This window comes from Filobasidium floriforme (assembly GCF_021052385.1).
Source record: "Filobasidium floriforme strain CBS 6241 chromosome Unknown HD553scaffold_16, whole genome shotgun sequence".
NCBI lineage: Eukaryota > Fungi > Basidiomycota > Tremellomycetes > Filobasidiales > Filobasidiaceae > Filobasidium > Filobasidium floriforme.
Genome location: NW_025763637.1, coordinates 506,448 through 529,556, shown reverse-complemented (window position 1 = coordinate 529,556; position 23,109 = coordinate 506,448). Strand labels below are relative to the sequence as shown.

The 23,109-nt window shown below is 52.0% G+C and overlaps 7 protein-coding genes across 7 annotated transcripts; 1 reads left to right on the top strand and 6 right to left on the bottom strand.

Annotated features, from left to right (window-relative positions):
- Nucleotides 1-4: 4 nt before the first annotated feature.
- Nucleotides 5-3,366, bottom strand: HD553DRAFT_314574 (uncharacterized protein). The gene is made up of 11 exons (XM_046180366.1): nt 3,086-3,366; nt 2,423-2,716; nt 2,217-2,330; nt 1,918-2,118; nt 1,742-1,833; nt 1,446-1,661; nt 981-1,372; nt 837-903; nt 544-772; nt 326-457; nt 5-246 (listed from the first exon to the last, which is right to left on the bottom strand). The coding sequence occupies exons 1-11, from the start codon at nt 3,281-3,283 to the stop codon at nt 214-216; spliced, it is 1,968 nt and encodes a 655-aa protein (XP_046035216.1). The 5' UTR covers nt 3,284-3,366; the 3' UTR covers nt 5-213.
- Nucleotides 3,367-3,576: 210 nt separating this feature from the next.
- Nucleotides 3,577-5,496, top strand: HD553DRAFT_70148 (uncharacterized protein). The gene is made up of 5 exons (XM_046184429.1): nt 3,577-3,892; nt 3,953-4,180; nt 4,244-4,303; nt 4,373-4,570; nt 4,643-5,496. The coding sequence occupies exons 1-5, from the start codon at nt 3,868-3,870 to the stop codon at nt 5,293-5,295; spliced, it is 1,164 nt and encodes a 387-aa protein (XP_046035215.1). The 5' UTR covers nt 3,577-3,867; the 3' UTR covers nt 5,296-5,496.
- Nucleotides 5,287-8,927, bottom strand: HD553DRAFT_314566 (P-loop containing nucleoside triphosphate hydrolase protein). Its single transcript, XM_046180365.1, has 15 exons — nt 8,337-8,927; nt 8,017-8,265; nt 7,817-7,939; nt 7,730-7,759; nt 7,566-7,663; nt 7,361-7,496; nt 7,189-7,298; nt 6,936-7,128; nt 6,641-6,869; nt 6,198-6,577; nt 6,003-6,133; nt 5,842-5,932; nt 5,701-5,777; nt 5,592-5,631; nt 5,287-5,522 (listed from the first exon to the last, which is right to left on the bottom strand). The coding sequence occupies exons 1-15, from the start codon at nt 8,847-8,849 to the stop codon at nt 5,358-5,360; spliced, it is 2,565 nt and encodes an 854-aa protein (XP_046035214.1). The 5' UTR covers nt 8,850-8,927; the 3' UTR covers nt 5,287-5,357.
- Nucleotides 8,928-9,478: 551 nt separating this feature from the next.
- On the bottom strand, nt 9,479-10,902 carry HD553DRAFT_70213 (P-loop containing nucleoside triphosphate hydrolase protein). Its single transcript, XM_046184430.1, has 5 exons — nt 10,518-10,902; nt 10,267-10,384; nt 10,159-10,192; nt 9,549-10,087; nt 9,479 (listed from the first exon to the last, which is right to left on the bottom strand). Exons 1-4 carry the CDS (start codon nt 10,578-10,580, stop codon nt 9,610-9,612), a joined length of 693 nt encoding a protein of 230 aa, XP_046035213.1. The 5' UTR covers nt 10,581-10,902; the 3' UTR covers nt 9,479; nt 9,549-9,609.
- A 2,403-nt stretch (nt 10,903-13,305) lies between these two features.
- HD553DRAFT_358399 (uncharacterized protein) lies at nt 13,306-14,357 on the bottom strand (the record flags this gene model as incomplete). Its single annotated transcript, XM_046183911.1, has 1 exon — nt 13,306-14,357. A coding segment is annotated over one exon (741 nt), but the record flags the coding sequence as incomplete, so codon positions are not given.
- A 63-nt stretch (nt 14,358-14,420) lies between these two features.
- Nucleotides 14,421-16,770, bottom strand: HD553DRAFT_314561 (PIN domain-like protein). The gene is made up of 4 exons (XM_046180364.1): nt 16,491-16,770; nt 16,266-16,424; nt 15,031-16,194; nt 14,421-14,957 (listed from the first exon to the last, which is right to left on the bottom strand). The coding sequence occupies exons 1-4, from the start codon at nt 16,550-16,552 to the stop codon at nt 14,513-14,515; spliced, it is 1,830 nt and encodes a 609-aa protein (XP_046035211.1). The 5' UTR covers nt 16,553-16,770; the 3' UTR covers nt 14,421-14,512.
- A 119-nt stretch (nt 16,771-16,889) lies between these two features.
- Nucleotides 16,890-21,931, bottom strand: HD553DRAFT_314558 (DNA polymerase family B-domain-containing protein). Its single transcript, XM_046180363.1, has 22 exons — nt 21,722-21,931; nt 21,397-21,644; nt 21,140-21,327; nt 20,916-21,060; nt 20,715-20,821; nt 20,552-20,649; nt 20,087-20,490; nt 19,754-20,019; nt 19,505-19,691; nt 19,229-19,435; nt 19,016-19,167; nt 18,715-18,955; nt 18,487-18,650; nt 18,329-18,423; nt 18,188-18,273; nt 18,066-18,125; nt 17,945-18,001; nt 17,721-17,870; nt 17,537-17,656; nt 17,426-17,481; nt 17,285-17,365; nt 16,890-17,214 (listed from the first exon to the last, which is right to left on the bottom strand). Exons 1-22 carry the CDS (start codon nt 21,760-21,762, stop codon nt 17,098-17,100), a joined length of 3,270 nt encoding a protein of 1,089 aa, XP_046035210.1. The 5' UTR covers nt 21,763-21,931; the 3' UTR covers nt 16,890-17,097.
- Nucleotides 21,932-23,109: the final 1,178 nt, after the last annotated feature.

Here is a 23,109-nt window from a genome sequence, read left to right as displayed (position 1 = left end):
TTGATAATAACGGGAATGCATGCATGTTCTGAGATTCACGATCGCCGACGCTTGGACTAGCTACTGTACTACCGTCTACTACGCAATTGCGAAGGTTGCAATCGTCCCGCTCGTCTGTGTGTTGATATGATACATCTGTATGTGTGCTGTGTGGTTCTATGATTGTGTACGCATTCCCGTCCTTCCATCTTCCGTTGCGATTCTGCTTCCTGCTCACTGCCTGAACAATTCCGGCGGAATCTGACCCTATCCTCGTCCCGAACGAGATTCGCGCAGAATTAGTAAATCTGCCTCGAACGATGCCTGCCCCGCTTGTTACACTCACCTTGACCTCCTCGAACCTGATCGCAGCGCTAGCTAGGTCGTACCCAGAATTCATGGCCAGATCCATCGCTCCTTGGGTGATCAAGTTGGTCTGCGCCTGGACCTGCGCGACAATCATCATCTGGTCCGGGGTCTAGAGCAACGTTGCGTTAAAATGCTCGAGCGGTGTCAGCTTTCCTAGCTTTTGCTGGAACAAGAGATTCGAAGGGACGGTCTTACGATGTTGGGTATGCTGGCGATGTCAGGCGGAATCCCTTGCACCGCACCAGCAACTCCAGCTGGACCTGGATTCGCGCTGGCTGCACTTTGCGCTTGGACTGGGGTTCCTCCTACTGCGATCGTCGCATCATTGACGGCCAGGCTCTTGGTGAAATTGACATGCCCGCAGTATTGTCGGATAGAAAATGTGTCTGAGAGGATGATCCCATCCCAGCCGGCGAGTTGAGACCTGAAGTAAAGTGTCTTGGTCAGTCCCGGATGGTATCGCACTTTGTGTGTTGGTCGACACTCACGGTGTGCCAGGAGCCGATTCGGCGATGACCAGTGTTCTCGAGAACGACCTCAAACCTTCCGAAGGTACTGTCATTGTCAGGTCGAAGTCGGTATCAGTCACTCATCTTCTTTCCTGTATAGCCCATTCAAGATCTAGGACTCACATTCGGCAAACTCTCCATGCACGACCAACATGATCCTCCCTACCCCATTCACCGGGTCCATCCCGATCACATCATACATCCACTTGCCCACCTCACTCAACGGATGCCGCGTCTTGGGCAGATCATCGTTCAACCACGCTCTCAACTTGTTTTCATCGGTAGCGACGATCAAGCTCTTCGTCCACCTTGATGGGCCCGTATGGATCAAGTTTCGATGAGGTAATTTTTTGAGACGTTCGAAATTTAGAGCACGCTGGTTGGGAAGGGTGCTGAGGTATCCGGCTGCTCTGGCACGAGGTGGGACTGCAGAGGTAAAGTTCATGGACAAGGTGGCGTTGGGAGCATAGGCGACGAGCAGCTGGTTGCGGTCATTGTCAAAAAGTTCAAAGAATCTGTGATAAATACCCTCATAAACGATGGTCAGCAAATACGACACTTTCCCCTTTTTCCACCATGCTCGCTCACTTTGCTAGGAACCGATCCCCAACGAGCCTCATCGCATCCGCATCTGCCCACTTGTCCTTCACATCGAACGGCCAGGTATACGGCCTCGCTTTCAGCTGGTCCATCTCCTCCTTGGCGATAGGCTTTGCAGGCAAATCCGTATCGATCGGCAAGACGAGCCGAGGTACCGGTTGGCCGTCCAGCAAGGTCAGGTTAGGTAACCGGATGAGGACGTCTCTAAATAATTTGACGTTGAGGTTTCGAGCATGTTAGCGACCCATACCACGCTCTTCGCTTTGAGAACCGAGATGACTTACCTGATGTACTGGCCAATCCTATCATGCCTTTCCGCATCATTCCGTAGTCTAGACCCCGTTAGAATGATCTCCTTCAAAAATCTCAATCCATGCTGATCGTGTCAATCGCCCAATTTGTAATCAGCTTCAACACCTTACACCGCTCTCTAACATATCTCGGGCTATCCTTGACTGACCTTTCCCAAGTCCCCAGGCCCCGGCACGGTCCGTGAAGAATGACAACTCAAAGTGTCTAGCCCTCCGGGTCCTCCCATCTCCGAGATCCCCTCGTTCCCGCTCAAATCCAGTGCTCGGATGTGGGGTAGGTAAAACCCAATTCTCGATAGCTGACGGAGGTTCTTGAAGTTGTTCTCTCGGAGAGAGATCGTATGTGTGTGCTATGGGTTGTCGAATACGTCGACGTGATTTGTATGGGTATCGATTGAGATCAGTTGTCAGGGCAGATCACGGAAAAGAAGTTGGAAAGGCATCTTACGACATCATCCTCTGCTACCACCTTCCAAACGACATCCCCCATCTGCGCGAAAGCATCCGGGTGCCCAGGCGGTTTAAGCCCAGCCTCTAATAACACCGGATCGTTCGCCATGGCCTACAAAAGCAAGTTGAGATCATGGGGTGAGTTTCTGAACGAGCTTTTACGCAAGGCATTCTCTTGTATGCCGATCGAACTTGAAAACTCACGCTGAGATCGATCAACCCCGGTCCTCGCTTCCTAGTCCCTATCCACTCTTTGAGCGTCTTGACGTGTTTTCCCCCATCCCCTCCCGACCCGCCTGTACTTGCGCTCGCCCCCCCGTCTCTCCTTCCCGAATGACCGTCCCGTCGACCGGATTTATTTGATGGTTTGGAAGACGAAGCTGTTGGTTGAGTTTGGGAGTGGCTAGGGACTGAGGATGAGCGGCCGGGGCGGGAAGAGGTTAGGGATGGTCGGTTTGGGCGAGAAGCGGCGGAGTATGGGGTGTTGGATGTATGCGACTATACGCCAGGAAAGAATTCGAAGTTCAAGAATTAGTTCGGCTGGGATGATCGTCTAGTGGTGGTTATCTGGATGAGAGACGAGGTGTTGAGGAGCTCGAGTTTAAGGTTGCTCAAGCTAAGCCAGGAGGCGCAAAGTTGAAAGGCCGCGAGCCATCTTGGTAGCATTTCGCGATTGACGGCAGTTTACATCGAGTTACTCCAGAAGAGTGGCCATATGTCGACGTAAGAAGAAGCGATTTTTTTCAATGCTGCCACAGAGTCGACCTTTGTGTAGACCGTTTGAAAGGGGTCGCCAGAGCGCGAAGACGCCGAGCCTGACCAGGCTGCACCTCTTCTCTATCGGCAAAAACAGGGACTGTAGCTCACCTTCCTATTCCTCGCAGGCCTTCCACCTCCCGCTCCGTCTCTATCCACCTCCATCCCGGTCGTCGACGATGAGGCGGCTCTTCCACCTCCACCCCCAGCACCAGCTACTCGACCGACCACGCCTCGCGAGTCATTGTTCCCCCTCGTGATCCCGGCCTTGTTCAGCGCCGTGGCGACCAGGTTGGCTGGTTGTGCCATGGATAGAGATTCTAACGAGTGTTTGATCCTGTGTTCCAGTGGGAAAGGGTGAGGAAACGACAAGTTGTGGTCGAAGTGAGAAATATACAAAAGGGTTGCTAGCTTAGGTTCGGTGTGTTCAGCTAACGGCATCTCTCAGAAATCACGAGCGCGAACTGTAGCCGAGATCACACAAGGTAGACAGACAACGGACATCAGCAAACACTTCGGAATGTCCGTTTCTCTCGGATATGGCCGACCTCAGTCCGCTGCTTGCTCGATCCTTCCTGCTCTATAACATTCCTGGCTGTGGACGGGACTCAAGAGCATCGGTAATCATTATCACAGCGATAGCCTCGCTCATCTTGTCCGTACACGAAGGTAGCTGCTGATGACGGTCGAAGAACCTTGCGATAGCTGGTGACGAATACGAGGTCCATGTCTGTGTCACGTGACCTCGGCGATCATCTCGTTCAAGCTTCCCTCGATACGTCTAGCACAAGGCCCCGACTTGATAGTGTAAGAAGCGAATCCTCTATACTCTCATCACAGATTCTCTCTTCCGTTGCACTCACAAGCTTCTAGAAAAAACATTTCGAAACGCCATGAACCTTTCCGGATTAATTACAAGTAAGACGATGTCGTCTGCCTGACATCAACGGGGGCAGCACTCACCGCATTTCATCCCAGATCATTCGCCTATGGCGATGAACAGAATAGCCCGCCGATCTAAGCTTTGGTCACAGCGAAAGGGAGCACGAAGCTACCTGCACACGACTGCAATTCGGGATCCGTTCTCCGAATACCAATCACCTGCGATCGGCGGGTCAGCCGTCAAGAAGTGGAAAGCGAGGGAACGACCGGGACAGGAGATCAACGGCGACGAGCTAGCCGAAGCGTTTAGGCATGACTTGCATGGTGAGATGGCTTTCTTCTATCTTAGAGCTGCCTTTCTCGAGCTTAATATATCTGTTGTGACAGCTAAGATGATGACCTCGCCTATGCGAAGATGTGCTGTCACCGGAGCTAGACTACCTCGAGGTTCGTCCATCCCTTCCTATACCCTAACCTGGTCTCGCACTGATACCATCACTTGATTCTCTAACACAGACTTCTTGATATGTCTTCGACCTGCAGTGTACCCTACCTCCGACTCATCACTATCCGACACCCCGAAAGACCCTAGAGAAGGCAACATCTACCTCGTACCGGACAAGATCCTCCATCCTAATCACAACGATAAGCTTGGGAAAGGTTCTTGGTTGTTATGTCATCGGGGACTTGTGCAGACGTTTATTGATCGACCAGGTGAGCCTTAGAGAAACGTGTCAAAGTCAGTTTGAAGGTGTATCCACTGACTTCAACTTCTTTCGTTTGTAGGGAGTGCTAAGCGAATATCATCCTCGGCTTCCGCGTCTAAGCTCTTGCCGCTGCACATCGGAAATCAGCTGCAGACCAAAATAGTCAACGACTTTCTCCTCTTCTCCAACACCACAGCGTTTTCATCATCGCTTGTCAACCTCACTTTGACGGATCTCGACAGGTTGAAAGCTGGGGAAGAGGCTCTACCCGGTATCCTAGCGGTACTCGATGTCCGTGGAATGACAGCGGAATCCATAGTCCCGCCTCGGCCTCGTGATCTGCTATCAAGAGCAGGGGAGGAGACCACGTTCCCGTCCGTCCCGCTGTACTCGATATATGGGAAGGACACGCCACGCACAGGCTTGCCCGATAGAGTCATACCGGTATACGAAGTTGACAAGGTTCTACCCAGATGGATGCACAAGAATGTCGTGGACGCCATTAGCAGAACGGATTGCCCATATACAGACGGGTACCTCGCAATCACATCCACCCCGACATTGTTTCCGCGAGGGGACAACGCAGCGTTGGAGGTGTGCAAGTCGTTATGGAGGCTACGCTTGTATCAGGGTCAAGGATGGGCTGGTATGGAACGGGAGGTTGAGCCAGGGCTCATTGTCAAGGGTTTCGAAGAATGGATGGAAGGCAAAATGCACGAGAGGATATCGTAGCCTTGTGCAGCGGTAATACCATTGTAATACAAGAAATGGCAATGGCATCAACAAGATCATATCTAGAGCAACGTCGCCATCTTGACTGGCTTTCTGACGGCGCTTGAGCTTCCCTCGTTGAATTTGTAAACGACTCGGAACTTTTTGGCAGGCTGTCCATCGATGCCCTTCGATCCGACTGCGGCGAGTACATTTGCCTTGGCTCTGCCAAAGAAATCGGTAGGTGGCTGGTGGAGTTCGATGTCAGCTCGACCTTGCCTGTAATGGCTCTTGATTGCTTTGGGGGATCTGCTCACCTTGTCTGCCAGATCGACGGGCTTTTCCTCCTGCGGGGCACTATCGACAAAGAAGGCGAGATCGCGATGAGCATTGCATTGCTTTAGAAATAGTAATACCGCGATTTACGTCTTGAACATCCCATGTAGTGGTTTGTTCTCTTTACCACTACCAGCACCCCTACGTTTGGCGACTTCGGCATCGACCTGGTCATAGACGTTCCATGAGCGAAAACGTTCCTCATCGTCGATACAGCGGCCAAAAACTTGCCGCTTGCGAGACCAAACTCCGCACAGCGAAGCGCGAAGTGGCAATGTCACTCGCCCGCTTGCCATCATAATGCACCAGCGAATCAATAGCGCTAGTTAGGTGTGACCGACGTTCATCAGATATAGACCAAGAACAGAAATTCGCCCTAGACGGCCACTCACGGTTCCAGCCGAAAAGTCGCCTGTCCTTCTTCCGTCTTGTCTCGATAGAAACGTAGATTCATGTCTATCATAAGATCTACCAAGCGGACCAAGGTCGCTTTTTCATCCGCCTTTACGAGATTCGAGTTGACCTGCATCGGAGGGGATCGTCAGCGAAGCAGACAAGGTTGTAAGATGTCAAAGCAGGCGACTAACTGGTTTCAATGGCGGCGAGATAATCCGCATCAAGTATGGCCCCAGCTCGGTCAGGATGGACGAAGAGTTGTAAATCGTCCGTAGATTGGCAGGGATCGACTGAAGCAGCGCCGTGCCTATCTCCTTGATTGCGCTCGATTTGAGGAACGCCTCATAGTCCGTCTTTGGAAAGTCGACCGCTCTACTGGTATTAGCGGCGGCAGCCATATGTGTGTGCCAAGGTACCACAGCGTATGGCATGTAACCCATCAACTCAAATTCTTGGAACTTGCCGACTCGATGATGTAGTCGGTCGTAGTGGTGGATCCAGTCGTGTATCCGTGCGACGTTCTTTATAGAGGCGTCGATTGGCTTGAGATTTGGATAGTGCTCGAAACAACCTGGTCGACGACAAGAATTATCATCGACAAATGTCTGTCTCAATGCCAAGCAGTCGGGCTTACCTTGCATGACACGGTCGACATCACCACTGCTCATGACCACTTCGGCTAGCCTACCAACGTATTTGCCATCCTCGCCCGTCGCCATTCCATTTTGCCGCTTCTTCTTGCTGGTGACTGGCACAAAGAGGTTATGCCAGACCCCATGAAGAGATGCTCCGCCATCTTTGAGTCCCAGCGCTGTCTTTCGTACACTCTTCTCCGTAACCTCGGTCGTACGTGATTTGATGAACTGCTCATGAGGTCTCGGTCAGCCAACTACAACGCAGGGACCAACCATGATTGCACATTGGCTCACCTGTAACGTATTCAGGCAACTCCGGACATCGCCTTCGGTGATCTCGACGAGCGCCGCCAAACCACGTGTTTCTGCCGACATGTTTTCCCTCTCGCAGATATTTCTCAGGCGGTTGACGACAAGCTGAGGCTGAGCTTTCTTGAACCTGACTATCCGCGCGTGTTGTCGTAGTGGTCGCAAGGAAGAAGCGTAGCTGAACATTGCCCTGATTTTAGCCAGTCGCCTCACTTCGAATGAGCCACTTGTAACTCACAGATCATTGCAGATGCAGATGATAGGGCGTTTGAGCACCTTGGCCGCCTGTTTCTTCCGTTTGTTCGCCGGCACATCCTGGATCAGCTTGATCAGGCTTTTGATAAAGCTCTATTATGGCGATTGATATCAGTCCCCCGCATCACATGACGAGTGTTCCAAGGGCACCTCACCGTATCGCCACCTCCTGCTGCGCCATCAATCTCGTCGATGACCACGCAGATCGGTTTGCCCCTGCTTCGCAATCCGCTCCCTGCATCTATAGCGTTCTGTATCCGGTCCGTCACGGTAGCAGCCGATCGGTCATCACTAACAGATGTGACCGCAAACCATCAGCAAGATTCGCCTGCGGCCTCGATACAGCACCACAATATTGACCTCGCGTTGATCTCGAAAGCGTCGTAGCCCGCTTGCTTGGCGACGATATGTGCCAAAGTTGTCTTCCCAAGTCCAGGAGGTCCGCTCAGCAGCAAAATCTACGGAACACATTGTCTGATCAGAATGACTCTCATCAAGAAGCTCTAAGCCGCAGCAAAACTCACCCTCTCTTTAGGCCGGCCGAGCGCATCAAACTGTAATACCGCAAATTCAGCCATCGACCCAATGTTCTTATAAGCCAACTACCTCACATAAGCAAACTCCTCATTGCTCTCTAGGCGATTCCGTTTCTTCGCCTGGACTCCTGGCGCGACACTCTTAAACACGCACTTGTCCCAATCTTTCAGCCACGAGAGGACGTCTCGGTGGCATCGCTAAATTTGAAGTGAGGGAAGTAATCCAAGCTTAGCCAACAGATGAGACCTGTTTCGATCGGCTTGCTGAAACTGACCTCCTCCCCTAACAAATCGGTGAACTTGGTCGGCCGGTATTTATCTACCCACATAGCCTTCTGTCCGATATCTTTCCCTTTGCCCTTTCGTTCCAGCCTTTCTACATGTTCTTGACGAGCGAGATTTGCTTGTAAAGTCTGGTCCGCACGTTCGACCTCGTCCTGGTCGATCTGTTTTAAAAGGAGGTGATAGGGGACATCGAGGAGCTGGAGTCTACCGTCTTTGTCGCCTTTAGGTACGGGTCGGGCCTAGATTTAGGTCGCCGGAATACGGCAAGCTGAGAGACATCCTGGTTATTCAGCTGTCAGCTATGACTCACTGCTACACCGTCCCATTTCCGTCTGACTTTGCGGCCAAAGCTAACATACTTGCCATCTGCCGTGGATGCGAACATCCTCGGCAACGACAATGCCTGGGCGTTTCTCAAAGCCGTGTCATCTCGGTACACATGTTGATGCGATACTCTTTGCTTCGATGGTCCTGCGAGGTTGGTATTCGATGATATGTAGGTGTCCGTATCGATATCAAGAGGGGTTGACAATCGAGATTCGGCACCATATTGGCTAGGAACCGACGATCCGATCCCCTCTTCGCTCTGCCCAACGCCAGGAAGCCCCGTCTCTCCTCCCTTGCTTCCTGCAAGCGACCCGACTCCACTTTCGATATCCAGCAGCATCTGATCGTCCTCCATCATGGCGAGCAGACCGTTGCTTTGAAGACCGTCATCCTCCTGTAACCCTGAGAGCAAGCCATTGTTCACGAGGCCGTTGTTTGGCTCTGCCGGAAACTCCATTCCGCCGAGAAGACCGTTACTTTCTAATTCAACAGACATGATCGAGTTGATTCCAGCGTCGAAGGAGCGACTGTGACTGCTACCTAGCTGCCTTTCATCTGATTCTTTGACTGGATTGTACGAGCTTGTTCTATCATGGCGATCACGACCAATTGACCAATTGACCAATTGACCAATTGACCAACCTGGCAGCTTGGATGAACCGGACACGCGACGCGTCAGGACGCGTTTGACTACAAAATTACGTAGATTACGTTACAACCCTACACAAGAGGTCACTTGGATCATCGGAAAGGTCTGCTTGCTAGCTTGCTGCTTGAGCGATACCGCCAAGGTTCGGTCGATCGTTCACGGGGTCTACCTGTTCATTCGTAAAACCCCGGGCGATATGGTGGAAGCCTTCTGATTCATGTCACTGGAGACTATCGTGTTTCTATACTCTCAAATCAGCATTATCGTACATCTTCTTGATACACCACGCACGCTACGAGTATCCTTCGGCGAAACGAAATTGGCAACCTTTCGAAATCTAGTATGCAGTCACTTCGGATGGGAGGATGCGATGAAGGGCAAGAATGAGAATCTGTATCTGAAACAAGGTCCATGAGAGTTGCCTCATTTGCGTCACCCCCGCGTTCTTATCTGGTCTGGTCGTAAAGGGTCGTTAAGCTATACCCACAGGGAGAGCGATCAGCCGCGTCTCGAAGCGTTATGACAACTCGTGTTCCCGATGCTCACTTTGTCGGCGAATGCGAGCTTAGCCCGCACTTGCCCGAGGAGGAGCTCTGCGATGGACTCCTCAAAGAACCACACAGTTCTTGTTCCTCTTCTGCCTCCTTCTCGCACCCCCCTGACCCGGTCCACCTGGCCCTCCACCTGGTCCAGCAGCACCTTGTCCAGGGGCAATCCCTTTGGCGACCTTGATCCCCCTAACGGCCGTCTTGAACGCATTTTCCACATTGTACCCATGCTTGGCGCTCGTCTCGTAGAACTCGCATCCCAATCGCCTGGCTAGGTTCGCTCCCTCTTCAGGCTGGACATCACGCAGATGTTGCATATCCCGCTTATTTCCGATGATGACGATGGGTATTGGGCCGTGAGCCCGAACGCCGAGTGGGGATTGGGGTGATTGAGGGGAGTAAGGGTACGAGCCGTATGCACCACCCATGGTAGCGGCCTCTTCTTTTACACGTCGAACCCGTTTGACGATTTGTTCGACCCGCTCGAAGGTATCCCTCGAGCAGACCGAGTAGACGACGAGGAAACCTTCTCCGTCGCTGTGAACACGAGACGAGAGACGGGTGAGCCAGTTGTAAAACCAAGTCGCGAGCAAACCAGGCCGACTTACCGGATCCACTGATCCCGCAAAGCAGTATACTCCTCTACGCTCGCGCACGAATTTCATCGTCAGTCTCATCTCCATCTATTGCTACAAACTACGCCAGGGATTTCTCACCTTGTCCTGCGGTGTCTAATACCTCTAACAGACAGGGCTGATCGTCCACAGTCCATTGTTTTCGATAGCAGTCTTCGATCGTCGGGTCATATGTCTCGACAAAGGAGGCCATGGTAAACTATTTGCGCAGTGGATCGTAGCAAGCAGAGTCAGTTTCGGTTGCCTCGTTCATAGGCACGATACACGCAGGTGGAATATGACAATCTCGCCGTTACCGAGCCTTCGCCATAATGTGCTGCGACGAAACTTACCTGTACAGTCAACGCCGTCTTTCCTACACCTCCCTCGCCCAACACGGTAATTTTGAACAACATCCTTGGTCTCTGAACGGCAGAATTTTGGTACGACGACGATGGATTGGTCTGTGACTGGTATTCGTGCCGATAGGACGGTTGATTTCAAGATGAATGTCGATGCCAGAGAGTTTTCAGGTGTCGAGAGGTATATCGATCGGTCACGTCGTTGGTATGAGTGGTGTGGGTATATATGAAGGGTGTCCACAGTCAGGCAGGAACGGGTGTATAGCGTATCAAGGCCAGGGAAGTATATCGAATGATCGAGAGTCACGTCAATTCGATGAATCAATGACGAGAGGATGAAAGGAGGGCAATCGGAGTTTCGTCCAAGATCCAAGTGTCGATTTCGATTTTTCGAGGTGACGGCGGTGTGGCGAAGGCAAATGTCACCCGATGATGCAACACAAAGGTGGCGTTTCCCGCAAGAGTGACCAGAGAGACCCGAGGCAGTGGAAAGGGGTTATCGAAGGACAATTGGGAGGAAGCCAGGTACCGCCCGAAAGAGGTCGAAAAGTAGGGTATCGATATAGCGGGAACGCAGTAGAAATGTCTCGAATCGGACCGGGAAGGAGGGGGGTTCGGATATGCAAGGGTGACCAAAGGATGGGGTTCGGATGTCGGCAGGCAGAAGACGTCGACGATGATCCGGGATTCGACGGGTTGATGTATCGTTTATCGTATCCCGTGAGGTGTGGATGAGGTGTGTCGTGGCGACGAGGGACAGGTTCGATCGGTTGCGATCCCGTGAGTGATGGAGGTTTGAGGTTTGAGGAGATCGGTCGTCGTTCGGGATTTAAGCGATCAAAGAAAGACGAAAAGCCGGCCGAGTGATTCGCGGAGGCGAGCGTTCGGTGGAACAAGGTGGATCAGGAAGAAAGAATCCAAAGGAGGTCGGTCAGGTCGCAGGTCGACGATCCGCCAGGCGAGCAAGCGATCGAAACGTAGGGAGTTGTCGCAAAATTGCAAGTCGTCGAGGTCGATAGGTGTAGCGAAATAACAGATAACAGGGAACTATCAGCGATTGATCGATATCTTCTGGGCTGTTTCGGCTGTCAAGTCTCGAGGTGATGGAACAACTAGCGGTCGATCGATCCAAGACGAGACCCTGTCTTTGCGTAGCTTTATGTATGAAAGTTGAACAGCTCCACCATCGAAAAAACCTAGTCGTTCAACATTCTCCTCAAGTTGGTGATCATGACATCTCGCTCGTCCGAGCCCGGCTGCCTCGCGTTTCGATATCGATCGATCCACCGATATCTGAAGCATCAATTTCGGTGCCGCTCCATCCTGCTCCGCTCGCTGCTTGGCCAGACGCCACATGTCTGCCATATTTGGTGTCTCATCCGACCTAGCCCACGACCCGCATTGTAACCCGGATAGATTCAGGAACCCTGGCTGGATCTAGCTTGACCGCGGTCGAGGATCATGCGCAGGCCATGCAGGTGCATGCGTGTTGACCGGTCCATAGATCCATAGAACGAACGGCTGGGGCTGGCGAGCTTGTTTCCCCATACTCATCAAACCATCGGCCGTCAAGACCCTCTTCTCTTTTGTCCTTCAAAGACCGAAGCTTGGCAGAATGGAAGACAGAACGAACAAAAAAAACGTGCTGCTCACCATGATATGACAACTCGACGACCCGCTTTTACGATCGGCTCTCTCCTCTTCTCTTCTTGAAACGTGGTATCGTCCTCTTGAATCCTCTGATCTATCGTTACGTCGTGGTCGTCCGGGAACAAGCGGATTTGAAGGACTGATCACTCAGGGTGGTATCGGAGAAGAAATGATGAGTGATGATGGTGATGGACTGATGACCTCGTTATTCTGCTTCCGTGGCCCTTCTTCCCGCGTCTCGAAGAAAGAAAGGGGTCGGTCGCTCCGGGTGTTTTTGACTTTCACACCGGGTTTGAGCCCCCTGAATGTGGCTTGGGATCTGGAGAACCGGATGGTGCAATGTGATACGATGATACGAGGACCGAGGATGGCCTTAGCTCGTGAAACTTTTGAGCGCTGATAGACGTTGAGCAACCTTAGCTGACAAACAAGCAGGTTAGAACATTGTCTTCGACGCAGCAACATCAGTCTCGTGGCTTCGGCGGCGTACCGATCAAGGCTGGTCCCTAATGGCTAGACCTTGGACAAGGGCTTGCGGCTTCCCAAGAGGTGCTGCTCTGGTGGTGAACGAGTTGATTACCGGTTCTGGCCGAAGAATATCGATGCGCTATGGATCGGGTACGATTGCACAATATCGAGTCAACCTTGTGTTGCGTGCCGATATGACGGAAGCCGGAGTCAAAGCTAGTTTCGTGATCACTGAGCTAAGTCGGCGTAAGGTTATATGTCATTGACCGCCAGAAACGAAATCTTGGTGTCCTTGTCAGCCTTGTCATTGCGTCGAACTATATATCAGCATCTTGCATTACGCCCGCGTCTTTGCTTGAGTTCAGGATAGCGACAAGGACGAATCGAAGGTTCGATCACATGGGACGACGGGTTGGACGGATATCGATCCACAAGACGACAACCAAAGACGGGGGGCCGTGCACCCAGTGACTGAAATCTCCGGAAGCGATAAATGAGCCGAGGCTGTGATTCTCTTATATGCTTGGAAGAGGTCCGTGCTGTACCATATGAGGATCGTCCTTCCTGCTATTGTACTATTGTCGTCGTCTGACACATTGCTAGAGCAACGCGAAGATCCTTGCGACTCAGAGATCGGACCGTCATTTCCGGATCGGCGATGCTGCGGAGAAATTTATGATCATCGAAAGGAGGGTACTGGCAATGTAGATCCTGAAGTCATTGAACATCGAACAAGACCATCATTTTCGACAATAGCAGACCACCACTACTACAAAAGCGACCTCGGGCATCGGAAGGGGATCTGCTTCCGGTTCCCACCGGAACCACTGGAGGCAAAAGTCGGATTGCCTGAAACGAGCGCGGGAACGCTTCTCAGAGCTCAGATGAGTCCGAGGGCAGTCCCAGCTAGGTCTCCGACCTGGTCTGCGACGCGACCGGCCCAAGTCTTGTCCTTGGTCCTGTAGAAAGCCCTCAGGCCTGGACGAGCTTTTGGTACGCGTTCGCGCTGTCCCTGATCGCATCGTCCATGCCGGGGTTGCTCCTCCCGCCCTCGTGATCGCAGCACTCTTTGGCCATACCGATCCCAGAGTCAAGATTCTCCTTGGCAGATTTGATGGCCTTGCTAAAAGCCAATTCCTCCTTGGTCCACTCGCCGCCGTGAAGGGCTTCAAGCGTCATGACTCCAGCATGGGCAGGGACTGGTCGAGCGATCAGGGCGAGCGTGTCGACGTCGTAACGAGCGCCAGCGGCTTCTTGCCAAAAGGCGCGGGGGTTGCCGACCGATTGAGCCAGCGCGCGCTGACGGTCAAGGTTGGGAGCGTTGCGCTTTTGTTTCAGACCACCATGGGCGGCGGGTTTGGGTTTGTGGGAGCTGAAGAGACCCATATTTTGGTAGATCGTTCGAGGTGATTGTGTTCGGCGATGATGGGATGTGTTGACGAACAAGGTCTCCGGGAAGAACATCTTGCAGCTGTTATATAGATCTGCCACAAGAAGACCCCTTTGATGTCGAAGGGGCTCGAAGCAGCTTCCTGCGTGCCATGATTGCCCTGATCCCCATCGACACAGCCGCAACCCCTTTGTCTCCTGCTTGCGGAGCGGCATTATTAGCAAGACCCTCTTTGTCAGAAACGGCAACCCCCTTGTCAGTTGCCAAAGGTCCTTTGCAACGCGACTCGTGGTGACATCATGGCCCTCGGTGCTGGTCTGTTTGCCAGTGCGATATCACGAAATACCGGAAAGTAGGGTCGACGCGGCTAAGCGAGAGAGGCAATACCAGAGAGGGGATTGTTTCGTAAGCATAAAATAGATGTTACAGGTCGTCATTGTGTCGTGTATCGTAAATAGTAAGTCGTATACGTATGTCGTCATCGCTCCTGGATCGGCGGATCGCTATCGACCATCCAGTCCGGGACGTCTCTAGGCAGGTCGGGCTCGATCCACAGATCCGACTCAGCAGGATGGTAGTCCAGCTGAACCTCGTCTCCGAGACTGACGGTATCGGTGTCGTTCAACGTCGCGACTCCATGTCGATTCCTCAAGAACTCGTCAACCGAGGAAGGCTCGACAGTTCGTTGTTGCAGATCGAACTCGGTAGGAAGGCTTGGTAAGTCGCTAAAGACTCGTCTAGCCGCTCCGACCCGCTCGAGATATCCTTCCTGGGTCAACCTTCGAAGAGGGACTTTCTTCGATTGAGCATTGTCAAGAACCATCTCGATGGTACTGTGTTCCTTGATCAGCTTCAGAGCTCGCTTGAATCCGATTCCATGAATCCGCTCGCAGGCATCGGTGCCGCACAAGATCAAGAAGTCCCTGAAACGATTGGCGACGAATCATTTGGTCAGCAGTGTTGCTAAACGAGCGGTCTTTCTGAGCGTGAACCTACTTGTACTGCTCATTGGTCATGTCAAGAGTCGTGCGCAGTTCCTCGCCGTCAATCGACTGAAGAGGAAGAGTACTGGTACCAACGTTCTTCAGCAAGAGAGCCCCGTAGACGAGGACATCCGAGTCTTCGGTTCCCGCAAAGTCGGCCATCCCGCTCAGAACCATCGCAGCGCAGAGTCCTTCAGCTTCGTATGGTGATGGTGCCTGTACGATAGGTACACCCATAACCTCGAGAAGCTCTCGCGCCTCTTCCATATCCTGTGCTGTCGGCTTGGCGTGACTACGTTCGTAAGTCTTTGAAACCTCTTTCGCGCGATCCTGCAAGTCCCGCAGCTCTTGTTGGCGTTCAAGGAGAGCGAGCTGAGAAGGCGAATCGGATGTGATCGTTTTGATGATATCCGAAACAATATAATTCTCGTTGGCCGTTAACGCCATCTGACGAACCGTCTCGGTGAACTCGAGTGAAGGCTCGACGACAACCGTGGCAATGTCTCCGATGTCATCCTCCTGCCGCTCGAGAAGCATCGGATCACCCGCTACATCAGTCTCGACAGACGGTTCAGCTTCCGCGTCAATGCGAGGCATACGAGCCAGCTGTTCTTCAACATGCTTCAGGCTAGCGGCGAGGCCGGAATCGGGGTGGGCGGTGTCCGAAGCAGCATCACCGCCGCCGATCATAGCGTCCTGACGTGGCTCCACCTTGGCGACGTCGGCGGCTCCAGCTTCACCCTCCTCTTCCATGGATCGATCGATGAGGATTTGGTCGACGGACCTGGTCGCATGTTTCTCTCCCGGACGGCTCGAAGCTCGACACTCTCGCAAGAGGAGCAACGCCTCGTGCAGCGTCTTCCTGCCTGGGTCCTCGTTGACGGCTGTGAACTCCGAAGTCAGAGCGAGCTCGTCCAGGTTTAAGAGTTCGTTCTCAATATCAACCTCGGTTCCCGCAGGAAGCTGCTCGGTTTGAAGCAGAGCCCTAGCTTCCTGTAAGACATTCTCGACTTTGACCAAGCGTTCTCGGCGGGCGTCTTCGAGTAGTGACCGTGCGAGATTGAGCGAACGTTGGGCTTGTCGTCGAAGATGCTCTCGAGCCTTCCACTCGCGAGGGCCAGGTTCGTCAAATATAGCGATAGGTTTGACACCAGCTTCCTTCATACTGCTTATGAGGCTGAAAAGACAGAACAGACGATTTGGTGTCAGCTCGGGCGAGGCGTATAGTTCGAGCTGAAGTCGACTTACCGGTGCCAATTCATAACGATCCTCTTACTCTCGAGAGCATCATCTTCCATTTGCGTATAGAAGAATCTCGTTGTGATCAAGGTAGCGTCAAGGGCGACTGTCTTGCCCTGAATAGCGGGGTCTGTCCATCGATTGTTGTATGTCTTGATAAGATCGGGGCTGTAGCAGCGAATATGATGTTGTCAAGTTCTGGTCCTGCAGGGTCGAGAGAACCAAGAGACTCACTATTCCTTTTTGATAGCCACACCCAGACCCTGTACTCCGCGCACGAGAAAAGAAGGTCGCATGATTTACTGGCTGCTGTAACAATGATTGAGATGTAGGTTACGGGCTTCTTGTCGAAGCAGAATGGAGCGTGCGTTGTGCCATTTGGCTGGACCGATTCCGTTGCCAGTGCTGCAGGCTTAGAGTCTTCTTATATATATGAGTATATGCGCATAGACCGACCCCATTCATAAGTAATCCATGTCTAGATGATTTGATTGGACTGGCCAGTCCTTTTGTCTAAACCGAGTACCGGAACGATACACACCCCAGCGTGCCAGCGTTGTGACGTTGTGAGGATTGTTCTGATCAATCCTCTCGCCCATCGAAAGCGATTTCAGGTGGAAATAAGCCGTCGAAGCGTGACGATATCACTTGGCTCGTCATTTTGCATCGTAAGCGATAAGCGATACAGGTTCACCAGGCGTGCATCTTGCATCGGGAACCCGTCTTTATTGTACAGAGGCATGTCTAGGTTACACACAACATTTCATGGAATGGGATACAACGGCTGTTCAGTATGCGATCAAGCGAAAATGTGTTCGTGTCATTTGAGGCGGATCAAGCTCTACCACCCCTGCTCGCGATGGAATCGCTCCATGGTATCGACTGCGCTCTTGACCTCTTTCTGCCTGGCGGTTCTTCGATAAAAGATGGGACAGTCCGCCGAAGTACACAAGACGTCCTGCACAATGCAAGAATCGATACATTAGGCATAAGAGAATGCATAGCTTCGAGAAGCTCAAGATACGCACCTGATGCAAAGACCCTTGACATCGTTGACACTGTGTCCAAAGACGAGCGAAATCGACTTGCAGAGAGGCCGTCGACGCGGACTGCAAATTCGGCGATAAGCATGTCACATCGCCTGGGCATGCTCGCGAAGAGGCACTCACATGCTTCTGGTAAAGTTCTCCCAGCCTCGGTCGGCAGTTTTGGCACACAGCTCCATCTGTAAGTTTGACGATTAGTGGGATGCGCATGTGCTATTGCGCTCAGCGACATACCCTTGTTGGTCTTCAGCGGAGTCTTGCATCCCAAGCAGGTCACGGTCTTCACGGCAAACTTCATCAATCCTCCGATAGTGGGTGTGGCGATCTGTACCGTCCGGGTATGATCTCCGCTCACTAAATAGATCGCAGCTGCAGGTGAGCTATGCATCGAACGCCCCAGTGCAATAGTTGTGCTTACGCAAACTTCCAGCCTTGTCTCCCAGAATTGGTTCGAAGATACGTAAAAGGGGTTTCGAGAGTTGGTTATCGAGGTAGTACTTGGTATCGATCGGGATGTTGTTTTCGAGAACATAGAGTGGGTCCTCTGACTTCTCGTAAGCGGCAGCCCCTATCACAACATGATCGTGAGCTTAGTCAGTTCAGACAATCAGATATGAGCTGAGATGAAGATGATAGGCTTACCTTTGATTCCCTTAATGATGACGTATGCTACTCGATCTCCCAAAGCCGGAGCAGAACCTGGCGGAATGTTGGCAAGTATCAGACTTGAATATCCTACGCTGATGCTCAACTCGGTACTCACCTGCGTCTCGCTTCCTCATCCGCTCGGCTAACTCGACATGAGCCTGTTTCGCTGCGTAATCTGATGGACAAGAGGCTCATTATCAGATTATCCCATACTATCAATTCGGAGATGATACTCACCTGCTTTAGCGAGTGCCTTGGTAATGACAAGCTGGGACATATCAATCTTGTTCTGCAGCAAGTCCGCGATAGTTTGTTTTGTGTATCTAAGAAGACCAAGTTAGTTTGTTTGCGCAGCTCGTCGTACATGACCTGACTGACTCTTCAGCCCCTTGCACATCACGGTCGATCAACATCTTATGCAAGCATGTCTCGATGACTGAAGACACCAGCCGACAATTGTCTCGCCGTACAGTCTGCCGTAACGAGCGACTCAGCAACTTGATCGGTCCAAAGACGCGCCCAGTCTCTCTGCTCACCTCAATACCCTTTGTATCCATCTTGTCCCACTTCTCAGGCTTTGTCCAGTAAAGTCCCGCATAACGCTTTTTCGAGATGAGCAGGTACGGGTAATACACCTTTTCGAATTCCAGTTTGATTGGGTTGACGAAAGTCGCCGATACAATATCTGCCGCCTTAGCGCCTGCGAGTAGGTTCAAGGTAAGTCAGAACCCAGCGTCTCCGAGATATGGAAGGCCGCGCCGTACCGAGATCCATTGCCGTTTTGAGATCTGAAGTGCCGAATTTGACCATGACCGAGTCGGTATCACCGTAGATAACCTCTGCGTTGTGCTCATATCCCTTCTCGACGGTGAACTCCTTCTCCACCTGCTGCTTTGTAGCTTCGATCATTTCCCGGCCGTATGCTGTTGTACTGGACGAGATGGCGAGACACGGCAGCTTTCCGATTGTTGCACCGGTGAAGCCGTAGACCGAGTTGGCGGAAACCTATCAAGATACGGTCGGTCAGTACCTAGGCGATCGACATGAAGGTTCATAGCGACTAACCTTCAACGCCAACTGTCTACCATCCAGCACCGCCCGCTTGAACGGGTCCTTCTCCACCTTGAGATCGTTCTTCGCACGCTTACGAGCAGCAAGCAAATCTTGCAGAACGATAGGTAGCAAACCTTCTCTTAGTTTCCGGGTTGCAAAAAAGTCTGATTAACAAAGACGAGAATCAGATTCGAACCTGATATGACGGGAATGCACCGAGCTGACCATTGTTCGGCGTCTTCACGTAATCCGACCCTTCCTCCAAGCGCAATCGATCGATAGTAGTCTTGTCCAGCAGTGTCGTATAGCAGAGGTTGTGCGCCATCATGATCGAGGGATACAGCGAAGCGAAATCGAGGGTGGCAATGGGTACATCGTAGTATCCCTTGACCGGCTCGATGACTGTAGCTCCCTCGTATTGGTCATCGGTACCTGTCGATCAATAGATGCGGTCAGTGATCAAGCAGGAGGGTCATGAGCGGTGCAGGGAGGCGAGCTTACCCTCGCCTTTCAAAGCCGGAATCAGATATCCCGAATCATTGGCCTTTCGGTACAGTTGCGAAATGACCTTGATCTGCTGTCCTCGGGATAACAGATAATTGAACGGCACTCCCGTGACACGCGACATCTCGGTGTAGTTGATGAAGCACATCAATTTGTCCATCAATCGTTGTGGTAGGTAGGCGTCCTTTGTTAGCAACAGCGATGTCAGCGATAGCCCAGAGGAAGGGTGTTGGTCAAAAGCCTTACCTTGAGACAGTACACAGCCAACCTTCGTCTCGACTCTGCTGTACCGTTTTGCAAATCCGTAATGATCGAATGGTGCACGTCTTCCTTTTGCTCTCCCAGGAATTGCGCGCACACAGCGTTCAAGGTATAGCTCCGCAGCTTGTAATCTCGCTGCATGACTTGCAGTATATCGAGCTGAAGACGACCCTCCATAGCGACCTGTTTCGAATCTCGTGTACCGTAGGCTTTGGACGAAAAGTGGGTCTCCTTTGCTTCGGTCTTGACACCTGTAGCAGGTCAAGTTAGATCGACACTGAAATCAACCGAGCGGTCCTCACTCGCCCGTAGACGTACCAACAAGCTTTCCAAGATAGGGGAACTGATTGCACTTGAGCGCTTTGGCTCGGTCCAGAAGGTAAGGCAAATCGAAATTCGCAATGTTGTATCCGATCACGACGTCCGGGTCGACCTCGGCTACGAAATCCCTCCAAGCCTGCAACATTTCCCTTTCGTTATGGTATTCCAGCACTTGCGATCCGACGATATGGGCGCAGGTATTGAGGGTAAAGACGTTCCGGATGAAAGGCTTGCTTTCTCCTTGCCGTGTGACCATGTTGGCGATCTGGATGACGGGGTCGATGTTGGCTTCTGGGAAGATACCCTTTCTACCGGCACACTCGATATCGAAACTGAGGATTCGGAGGGGTGCAATATCCGCTCCATCACCTTCAGGCGAATGAGAGATGAGTTTGTCGTAGCTGGTTGATCAGGACATTCAGTGTCAACGTGGCGATAACGACTTGCTCGTTGGCAACTCACCTGCAGTCCGCTTCAAGCTGACACGATGACACCTTCTTGCTCCCTGATCTCACGGTATACTTCCCTGCAGGCAATTCGATCCAGTTCATACCGACAATCTGCCACGCCAGGACATCATAAGCGTACAGGTTCTATCACTGTCATCCGTTCGGATCCGGCTTACCTTGGTATCAATCATGAATCGAAGGGTGTAGGCGATGTTGCTTTCGTAAGTCATGACCTCCTGGGTGAACATATCTCTGAAATCGATCTGAGCCCTCTCAAAGAGCCGTATCATCCCGCAAGCCACAGTCCCACGAGAGGAAGAAAGGTGTATGTCAGCTCGTTCTGCTCAAAAGTGTTGTAGATGTCAGCCAGTACTCATCTTTCACCCTCGGAATGGACCTCTGGTCGACGCATGTGATCTTGATGAAAGGCACGTTCTGGTTGCCTCGGTATCCCCATAAAGACTTCCGCATACAGGTGCTGACGTTGACGACGGCTGCCTGGTTGCCGGCTGTCACCGAGGCCTATCGAGAAGAGATAGTTCAGGTTGATCAGCCGATGTTTACGAGTTGTGGTCTCTTTTCGAAACTTTGCACGACTCACGTTCAACTGGTCTCTCAGGTGCTTGCAATCCTCGGTCATGAAGTCTTTCGGAGCAGCCACATAGAAGTATGGCTTGAATCCGTGAACATGCAGGAGGACCGAATTGCCCTTTTTCGTCAAACCAAAGAGCCGTAGTGTAGAACCGGTGGTGGCATCTGTTGACTCGTCAATGTCGATTTGTTGAAAGACTGCAGTCGATCGAGGCATCGAATTGAGCCACGCACAGGCAATCGAGCGATACAAGCTGCCGTGCTTACCGATCTTGTCAGACTGAGCGTCCCACTTTCCCAGAGCCGGTCGAGGCCATGCGGCACTCGTTTCGATATGCCCGATCTTTCTCTCCCCGTCCGCTTCCCCTTCTATTCCTCCACCTTGAGCATACTCGGCGGACTCTGCGTCGGCTTCGAGCTGGGCCAGGACCTCTGTAAACGAGTCTTGCTGCTTCAGGGCGGTGTGCGAGGACCCGTAGGAAGACATCTTTTGCCGCTTCGCCGGAGGTGCATCGCTGTGATGATAGATGCATAAGAGAATACACATAAGCTAGATTCGTGGGCTTTGCAACTACAAGCAAGGAAGACGAACGCTGGAGGCGGAATGTTCTCCTTCTTCACGTTGAGGACCATGACGGCGTTTCGCTCGAAGTGGTATCGCCCGATCGACCGCTCTGCGTTCCGAATTCCGGTGAGGTGAAGGACGAGAAGGGATAGGTAAGTCGGGATCCAAGACTATCTTTAGAATGAGGCAAGAAAGAGGTGTCGGCGAGGTTGCAGGATTCGATGAGGACGATGTAAGATGATTAAACATCGATAGGGTTACCTCGGCGAATCTCAAAAGCGTACTCTCCCCGTCCAAACGCGTCCCTAATGAAATCGCGTCAACGGGCTGACCTTCCACGCGTTTGGGAAGGACGGAGGTCTACACGAAACGCCTCGAGATGCGCTACATGTGCAGCATAGCAGATCCGGTTACTCCCTTGCTTTTTCAAGCGGCCAGTCGCTACTCAAAAGTGTCTGTATGATTAAAGATTGCATTGCCTGCAACCGCCGATAATTTCGAGACAATTTGTTCACGTTGGCACTTAGCTACCGATGCCAACCAGCAATCTGGCGGAGAAGGGGTAACATACAATATAGATATCAGTGCCGTTTGGACACTGACATCTTACGAGGCATCACCGAATGATCATTCTTGCGGTGATCCGTTGATTATATGGATAACGATAAGACCCTGATCCTACCGTCAAATTTTGTCGGGTATTCTTGATCCTCAACTTGTTTTCGCAGCGAGCCACAAGACGCCGCTTTGAGTAGCAATGGCCGTATGATTAAGAGTCGCGAATGTCAGTATTTTTAGGGACGTCTGGTTGCTCCTTCATAACATGTAATTCTCGCACAGGCGGTCACCCGATACCGCACGCAAACTTTCCCCGGCGGTTCTCAAAGAAAAAGGGTACAGTATCTATTATGCGTCCATCGTCTTCAAATAGTACGACCATGCCAATGATCCTCGAGTTCGCTCGTTCCCAGAACGTTTCCTGGGGGCGAGGTCAGCAGATCTATACTTAGGCATAACTCATTTCGAGTAACGTTCGGTAGTTGACCGGCAAGAGTAGTACCACTGAGTCCTTGCTTCACGCCTTCAAAGGGACAAGAAATCTGAAGGTCCAATGAAGGCACGGTCCCTCGACCTCCCTGTCTCTCTGCTTACAAACTGTACACTGAACCAGTCTTCTTACCGGGTGCAGAAAACCCAGGCAAGGCAGAGGCGCTTCTCGACGGGGCCGTTGCCACCCCGATAGAGCATACAGACAAGCGCGCCGTTCAGCGTTTCGCAAGAGCCGGTCGTGCCTGTTGCTACTTGGCTGAACATCGGCCCGCAGCCATAAATAAGCATCATAATGTCGGTATAGGCCGTTATTAAACGTCGAATAGACCTCACGAAACAATCATGGATATAAGAGACTATGATCA

What these genes read in the sequence shown, in the direction of transcription:
- HD553DRAFT_314558 (XM_046180363.1), bottom strand. Translation starts at nt 21,762, where the DNA reads ATGGTCCTCAACGTGAAGAAGGAGAACATTCCGCCTCCAGC. An exon ending in GTCCATTCCGAGGGTGAAAG is followed by an intron (nt 20,822 to 20,915) that starts ATGAGTACTGGC and finishes GCGGGATGATAC; the next exon opens with GGCTCTTTGAGAGGGCTCAG. An exon ending in CAAAACGGCAATGGATCTCG is followed by an intron (nt 18,651 to 18,714) that starts GTACGGCGCGGC and finishes ACCTACTCGCAG; the next exon opens with GCGCTAAGGCGGCAGATATT.
- HD553DRAFT_314574 (XM_046180366.1), bottom strand. Translation starts at nt 3,283, where the DNA reads ATGGCACAACCAGCCAACCTGGTCGCCACGGCGCTGAACAAGGCCGGG. An exon ending in GGCCTGCGAGGAATAGGAAG is followed by an intron (nt 2,717 to 3,085) that starts GTGAGCTACAGT and finishes CCTGGCGTATAG; the next exon opens with TCGCATACATCCAACACCCC. An exon ending in GGGGATCGGTTCCTAGCAAA is followed by an intron (nt 1,373 to 1,445) that starts GTGAGCGAGCAT and finishes TATTTATCACAG; the next exon opens with ATTCTTTGAACTTTTTGACA.
- HD553DRAFT_314561 (XM_046180364.1), bottom strand. Translation starts at nt 16,552, where the DNA reads ATGCGACCTTCTTTTCTCGTGCGCGGAGTACAGGGTCTGGGTGTGGCT. An exon ending in ATCGTTATGAATTGGCACCG is followed by an intron (nt 16,195 to 16,265) that starts GTAAGTCGACTT and finishes CTGTCTTTTCAG; the next exon opens with CCTCATAAGCAGTATGAAGG. An exon ending in ATGACCAATGAGCAGTACAA is followed by an intron (nt 14,958 to 15,030) that starts GTAGGTTCACGC and finishes CAATCGTTTCAG; the next exon opens with GGACTTCTTGATCTTGTGCG.
- HD553DRAFT_314566 (XM_046180365.1), bottom strand. Translation starts at nt 8,849, where the DNA reads ATGTCTGTTGAATTAGAAAGTAACGGTCTTCTCGGCGGAATGGAGTTT. An exon ending in ATCTGCATCTGCAATGATCT is followed by an intron (nt 7,129 to 7,188) that starts GTGAGTTACAAG and finishes GGCAATGTTCAG; the next exon opens with CTACGCTTCTTCCTTGCGAC. An exon ending in CCGTCGATCTGGCAGACAAG is followed by an intron (nt 5,523 to 5,591) that starts GTGAGCAGATCC and finishes GAACTCCACCAG; the next exon opens with CCACCTACCGATTTCTTTGG.
- HD553DRAFT_70148 (XM_046184429.1), top strand. Translation starts at nt 3,868, where the DNA reads ATGAACCTTTCCGGATTAATTACAA. An exon ending in CCTTTCCGGATTAATTACAA is followed by an intron (nt 3,893 to 3,952) that starts GTAAGACGATGT and finishes ATTTCATCCCAG; the next exon opens with ATCATTCGCCTATGGCGATG. An exon ending in GACGTTTATTGATCGACCAG is followed by an intron (nt 4,571 to 4,642) that starts GTGAGCCTTAGA and finishes TTTCGTTTGTAG; the next exon opens with GGAGTGCTAAGCGAATATCA.
- HD553DRAFT_70213 (XM_046184430.1), bottom strand. Translation starts at nt 10,580, where the DNA reads ATGTTGTTCAAAATTACCGTGTTGGGCGAGGGAGGTGTAGGAAAGACG. An exon ending in ATTAGACACCGCAGGACAAG is followed by an intron (nt 10,193 to 10,266) that starts GTGAGAAATCCC and finishes GCGCGAGCGTAG; the next exon opens with AGGAGTATACTGCTTTGCGG. An exon ending in TTGCGGGATCAGTGGATCCG is followed by an intron (nt 10,088 to 10,158) that starts GTAAGTCGGCCT and finishes TCGTGTTCACAG; the next exon opens with CGACGGAGAAGGTTTCCTCG.